Source organism: Myotis lucifugus, unplaced genomic scaffold (genome assembly GCF_000147115.1).
Source record: "Myotis lucifugus unplaced genomic scaffold, Myoluc2.0 scaffold_404, whole genome shotgun sequence".
Lineage (NCBI taxonomy): Eukaryota > Metazoa > Chordata > Mammalia > Chiroptera > Vespertilionidae > Myotis > Myotis lucifugus.
Window position 1 is genome coordinate 776,716 of NW_005871452.1, and position 6,571 is coordinate 783,286.

Sequence of the window (6,571 nt, forward strand, 5' to 3'; positions counted from 1 at the left end):
CACATATAAACAACCTCAAAACATACAGAGTTAAGGGTACAACTTGTCACTTATAAAAGAAGCAGGAAGCTTTCTGTGCTGCGAGGGTCCCAGGGGTGACGGGGGAGGAGGGTGGGCCTGGCAGAGGTGCCTCCGATCCACTCTGAGAACATCAAGTCATCGAAACACCAGGATGCCTGGCAAAGCAAGGCTCAGAACAGCTCTAAAAGCACAGCCTCCCAAATGCCTGCCCGCACTGGCTGCCCGAGTGCTCTGCAGCCCGGAGACGTGCGTGCGTGAAGGGTATTCTACATAGTTAGGCTGCAAGGTTGAGTGGAAAGGCAGGAAAACAGAAACAAAGGATTCTTTTTTAAAAATATATTTTTTATTGATTTTTAAAAAAATTTTTTTTTTTAGAGAAAGGAAGGGAGAGGGAGAGAGAAAGAGAATCATCAGCTACCTCCTACACTCCCCCTACTGGGGATCAAACCCACAACCCAGGCATGTGCCCTGACTGGGAATCAAACCAGTGACCTCTTGGTCCATGGGTCAATGCTCACTGAGCCACACTGGGCAGGCCAAAGGATTCTTAAGCACCCAATAAAACCATATAATGGAGGGAAGTGCACCAGAGTGTTAACAAAAATTATTTTCTTAGTGTGGAAATATTGGGTGCTTTCTGGTTTCTTTTTCCTAATATTCTATACTAGAGGTCTAGAAATTTCGCGCACTGGTGGGGGTCGGGGATCCCTCAGCCCGGCCTGTGCCCTCTCGCAGTCCGGGACCTCTTGCTCCTTACCTCCCGCCCGCAGTGGAGGTGGGAGAGGCTCTGAGCCTGACCTCTGGCTGAGCGGAGCTCCCCCTGTGTGCGTCATAGCGACTGGTCTTTATGCTGTTCGGTCAATTTGCATACTAGGGTTTTATTATATAGGATTTTCTGGAACTGAGGAGGAAGCAATAGCTGATATTGAATACAAATAAAAGACTATAAAAACCAATATATTAAAAAGGAGACCTGCCCCCTGAAACCAGAGAGAACCTGTGGGTGGAATTAAAGGGTTAGGGCCTCAGGCAAACACCCAGGGGAGGCTGGCCTGTGGCCTGCGGGCACCCTCACTGGTGTCTCAGGCTGCAGCCTCGCTGTCGCAGGACAGCCTAGCCTTCTGGATGATGACCCAGAACCAGGCCTCCCGAAGACCGCCAGGAGTCAAAGGCCAGGCAACAGTTAAGGGAAAGGGAGCCTGACAAACAGCTGCAGAGGAATGACACCCTCGAGGCACTGCCCTGGGTGTCCGATGGCTCAGGTGCTTCTCAGTGAGGCTGCCTTTTGCAGTTGCCCTGCCAGCCCCAACCTGGGTGGCCTCTCGGAGCATCTGTGACAACACCTGGCCAGGTCAACGCCAGGTGACCCACCGAGTAACACACCACAGGCCCACAGTGGGGTTGGGAGACGGGGGTGGGACACGGTGCTGGGTGGACAGCCTCAGACAAAACAGAGAGACGAGACATCTCACCGAGGGAGCCCACCCCATCGAGGCCAGAAGGGAGGACCCGTTCCTTCCCAGGCTGGCAGCCCCATCTGGACCCACCACTACTGCACAGCTGACGCCGGCGCAGACAGACCATGAGGTGGGGAGGGGACAGTGGAGCTACACGTCCACGTGACAGGCAGGGAAGGACACTCAGGGGCTGAAACAGAGGAGACTCGATGGTCCCTGAAGTGATGGCTGATGTGACAGCCAGAGGAGAAGCAGAACGATTTGTAATGACAAACCCTGCATGGGTGACAGTGAGTCTTGGAGGAGCTAGCAAGGCCCCAGTGCTCCCAGGCCACACGAGGGTTATGGAGCAGGTGCACCAGTGGATGCCATGTGGAGGCGGGGCAGCCGGCGCTGCAGTCGTTCTTCTGCTGCACACACCGAAACCTTCCTTACCTCACTGATACACGGGGCCACTGCTGCCCTGAGTTCTGACTGAGGAGGAGGCTGGGGAGCCATGCCACCTTGGGAGACCAGGCCTAGCTGGGCAGACCTCGATGCTAGGAAAGCAGGCGCAGCGCTCACCAAGGCTGGGGCTGGAAACCACCAAAGGAAACACAGTTGGGAAATAACAAATCCTAATGATTCAACTACAGGTGCAAACAGATGGGAGCCACATGCAGAGTCTCTAATGAGTTCTTACCAAGAAAGAAGTCACATCTACTGTATCAACCTGTATGGATAGAATTAAAAATCTCAAATACAGAATTAGTTACTTAAAAAAATCTAGAGGCAACAAAAGGTTAAGACTCTTTCAACTAGATTCAGGAAAAAATGAAAGAAGGGAGTGGCCCAGCAGTTGGGAAAAGTCATTTTAAAAAAAATATATTTTACTGATTTTTTACAGAGAGGAAGGGAGAGGGATAGAGAGTTAGAAACATCGATGAGAGAGACACATTGATCAGCTGCTTGCTGCACATCTCCTACTGTGGATGTGTCCACAACCAAGGTATATGCCCTTGACCAGAATCGAACCTAGGACCTTTCAGTCCGCAGGCCGACGCTCTATCCACTGAGCCAAACTGGTTATGGCAGGAAAAGTCATTTTTAAAAAAACAATAGAACAGAACAATTCTTATTTGCTTCCAACACATACATTAAGAAGTATGACCTACAAACCAGAAATCCTAAAATGCAAGAGAGGAAGGGCGCAGTCAGATGGCCCGACTGCAGGAACTTCACATCTTCAGGACCCAGAGGAACGCCAGAGGGCTTCACCACCACCACCGCCCCCTCCCCCCGCACCCCCTTAATCTTAGGAAGGCTGCAAAACCTGAAAGATCAGACATGAGCGGCTTCCTACATGCTTCTGATAAATGACCTTTGTTGACAGGTCTTTCATTTTGCTTGTGTCACAACAGCCTGGTGTGATGAAGGGAGTGAGCCACTGTCTGCCCTACACCCCATAGGTGAGGGCAGCCGGAGGCAGCTCAAGGCCTGGGCGCAGCTCTCTGCCTGGCCTGCCCCGGCTGACTCCCACCACCATTGGAGACACTTAGGAGATCAAATTATAAACCAGACTTACAGTGACCTTCACAGGACAGGACACTGAGCCAAACCAACAAGACAAAGGTGAAGAAGGATAAGTGCAGATGTGAAAGCCACACAGACAGAAATCCCAGCAGCACACGAGGGCAGCCTGGGCTTCACTAACCATAGCTCAGAGTGAGCAGAAGTGTGGCATGGTCACCAGGACAAGTGACAGCACCCTCACTTGCCCACAGGGAAATGCCCTTGCCCAAGACTTTGCATGAGGTCAGTGCATGGGCCTCCAGGCACCCACTGGGACACAGTGCCAAGCTGTGGGCCAAGGGCCAAGGGCCAGGGCCTGGGAAAGGGTTAAACTTCACAGCTGGACCCAAGGGTGCTGAGCACCAGGTTGAGGGTGACAGACACAGGATGTCTGAAGGGGCCACGAGGAAGCTGACAGCAATCTGCCAGGGAACTGGTCTGCCATTAGGGTCTCGCACTCTCCTTTCTTCACGCTGGGCCCTGAGACCACCCCCATGCCACGGTCCTCCTATGGCCTGCACTTAGCTCTTCTGTCTCCAGGCCCCATTTTACAAGCCCCATGCTCCTCACAGCTCCTGACCCCTGGAAGGCTGTCTGTCTTTCATCTCATGTTCCTTCAGTGCAGATGCCAGGCTGCAGGACTGGCTGCCTGAAGGCACGCAGTGTTCTGAGCTGGTGAGTAGAGAACAGATTGCTCACTTTATAGGGACCTTTCAATCAGAAAGTAAATGATGCCCTCTCCAAGAAAGTGACTATCTCCTGATCTAGAAAAAAGTGGGGCCTGGCCGGTGTGGCTCAGTGGTTGAGTGTCGACCTATGGACTAGAGGTTGTGATTCGATTCCCAGTCGGGGAACATGCCTGGGTTGCGGGCTCGATCCCCAGTGTGGGGCGTGGAGGCAGCTGATCAATGATTCTCTCTCATCATTGATGTTTCTATTTCTCCCTCTCCCTTCCTCTCTGAAAGCAAAAATACATTAAAAACAAAAAGTGGGGAAGGCAGCTCTCTGCCTTGGAATGAATGAGGGCGTCTGGGGAGTCCACCCGCAGGTGAGGGAATCCTGTGCTCAGTCGTCCATCTCTCTCCCACTTGCACACACCCTCTCCGTGGGCACAGGACAAACCTGAAAGGCTGCCTTCCAGGACTCTCTCCTCCCTGGTCCTCAGGCCCAGGCAAAGCACAAAGGCTTCTTCACATCCAAGGGGCACAGTCCTCCCTTCGCTCAGTGCCTTCACTTGGTAGGAACACTTTCTTACAAGACTACTTACAAAGATCATCTTCAGGTTCAAATGATGAGCCACAACAGCCAGGCATGAGCACAGCAGAGCAAATTTAGATTTAAAATACAGAATGAAAACCATGGGTCCAGGGCAGCCTGGTGACTGAGTTTAAAAGGGAAAAAGAAAGAAAAAAACCCACCACCCCAACAACAGGCATGCAACAAGGTGGGGCGGGCAACCACCCTGGAGGTGGACAAGCCCTCGTCAGGGGTGGCGAAGGCGTGTGAGTGCCTGATGCCTCTGACCTTCCACCTTGGAAGGTAGTTGGTGTAAACTAGTCCCTAAATGTTGCGTAGCATTGACCAGTGACCTCTCTTAGCCCAGTGCGTTCTGTTTCTGGAAGGTGGTTAATTTTGTGGGCATGGTTGGTAGTATTCCGAGTCTGGAACTTGCTCCTTTGTCCAACAGTCTTTTTGAAACTCAGTACATTAGCCCCCACTAAGAAAGCTTAGCTTTACTCCAGATGAAGATACACTATCCAGTCTCACTAAGGAATTGGAAGATGAGTACTGGTTTTGTGAGAGGCTTGTGCATCACCACAGTAACCCAACAACAAAAAGGGACTCATGCTGGAATACCCCATGCTTTGCCTGACCTTGAAACACAACGGGGCCCAGCTGCCTGCACAGAGAACAGCTTCAGGTTGAGCTGTGTCCATTATTAATTCATCTAAAGATCCTGAGCAAAGCGGATAGTCTCAGTTCTTACGTTTTCAGACTGTGGCGGTGCATAGGGGTCGCCAGGGTGACTGCAACTGACCCTACAGCCGACCCAGCGCACCCAGCACTGGAATGGCAGGGCCGGGCGCCACCCCGTAGAGCTCGTGGACTGGGCAGGTATCTCAGCCTCACTTGCCAGGCATAACTTGTCCAGCTCCTGCTCCCTCATCTTTCTAGCAATTACACAAAGGGGGTTCTGTTACTAGTTCCCTTTGCAAATGCAGAAACGTGGACTGGGCCGGGCCGGTGGAACTGGGATTCTGCTCTTGACCCCTCCCCCAGCCACTGCATTCCTGCCGCTGGTGTCAGCCGGCGGCAGGTCGGGGAGACCTGGGCCTTCGCACAAGTGCACAGCTTCTCTTCCCGGGTCACCTCCCCGGGAGTTCTTACAGCGCTTTCTGAAACTCTCACCCTCACTAAGAAAGGGAGGAGTAAGGAAGGGAGGCTTAAAAAAGGGGAAACTCTCAATTCTCAAAGATTTTGTCAAAAAGGGGTCGAGGAAAGCCTCCCCGATCAAAGCGTCTGGCATGCTCCACGCAACTCCAGGGGTCCGGAGCTGCGCCCGGCGGGAGGGCGCGGGAGCCCACGGCTCCGGCTCTTCCCACCGCGCGCGCCTCTGCCCAACAGCGGCCAGCAGTCCGGGGGCCGGGAGCCGGGCGAAACTGACAGGGGATGGTGACACTGAGTGGAGGGAGCTCACCCGGGAGGGCGGATGACACTGCGGGGACGCGGAAGCGACCCAAGAGGGTGCTGGGGGGACGCGGAGCTGACCCGAGGGACGGGAGGTGACCTGGCGGGGGGGACACTGGGGCCGCTGCACCGACTTGGGGGAGGGGGTGACGAAGTGGGGACGCAAACTGACGCGAGGGGGAAGGTGTGGCTCTGGGGGGACACGGGCAGGGGTCTGGGAGGAGCGGAACCGACCCGCACCGCGGGGTGCTGGGGGGACGCGGAAACGGTCGGGCAGGGTGAAGGTCCCGGACACGCCGACGTCTGTCGCTCACCTGCGCGTGAGCCACAACTAGGCTCTTGTTGCCCTCGCCGTGGTACCCCCATTCATTCTCGTCCATCTTCCCCTGGTCCATCCCCCAGAGCGGCCCTGGAGCCTTGCAGGGCCGCGAGCTGGGGGTCGACAGTCCGCCTGGGCACCAGCCGCGCCGTCGGAAGAGGAGGAGGAGAACGAGAAGGGACAGGAGGAGGAGAAGGAGGAGGAGGAGCGCCTGTCAGCCGCCGCCTGCGCCGGACCGGCCTACCCGACTCGCAGGCTCGGGCCGCCGGAAGTCACGCCCCCGGCTGCCATGGCGGAGCCGGGCAACTCCGGGTTCGCGCCTGCTTCTCCTCCATTGGCCATTGCGGTGAATGGGCCAGCGACCATCTTAGGTACTGGCACAGTGACTCACCTCGGAACCGCCCCCTGGAAAAAACAGGAAGTGACGTTTCCGTCTGGGCGCCGGAAGCGAGGCCAGCGTGCGGAGCCTTCGGCGGCGCCTCTGAGGGCTGGGCCCGGGACTGGGAGCCGGAAGCAAGAGCTGCAGCGCGCCGGG

The 6,571-nt window shown here is 55.2% G+C and overlaps 1 protein-coding gene across 4 annotated transcripts in view; it reads right to left on the reverse strand.

The window, feature by feature from the left end:
* IPPK (inositol-pentakisphosphate 2-kinase) overlaps window positions 1–6,304 on the reverse strand; it is a 69,199-nt gene extending 62,895 nt beyond the window's left edge. For 2 of the 4 annotated variants that reach the window (XM_023743627.1, XM_014467576.2), the window contains exon 1: window positions 6,032–6,303. In XM_023743627.1, coding sequence (XP_023599395.1) covers window positions 6,032–6,112 — 81 coding nt within the window. In that variant the 5' untranslated portion in view covers window positions 6,113–6,303. Of the gene's footprint in view, window positions 1–6,031 lie in introns of all 4 variants that reach the window. The other 2 variants (XM_006102203.3, XM_023743629.1) reach the window with 2 other exon arrangements.
* Between the last annotated feature and the right edge of the window lie 267 nt (window positions 6,305–6,571).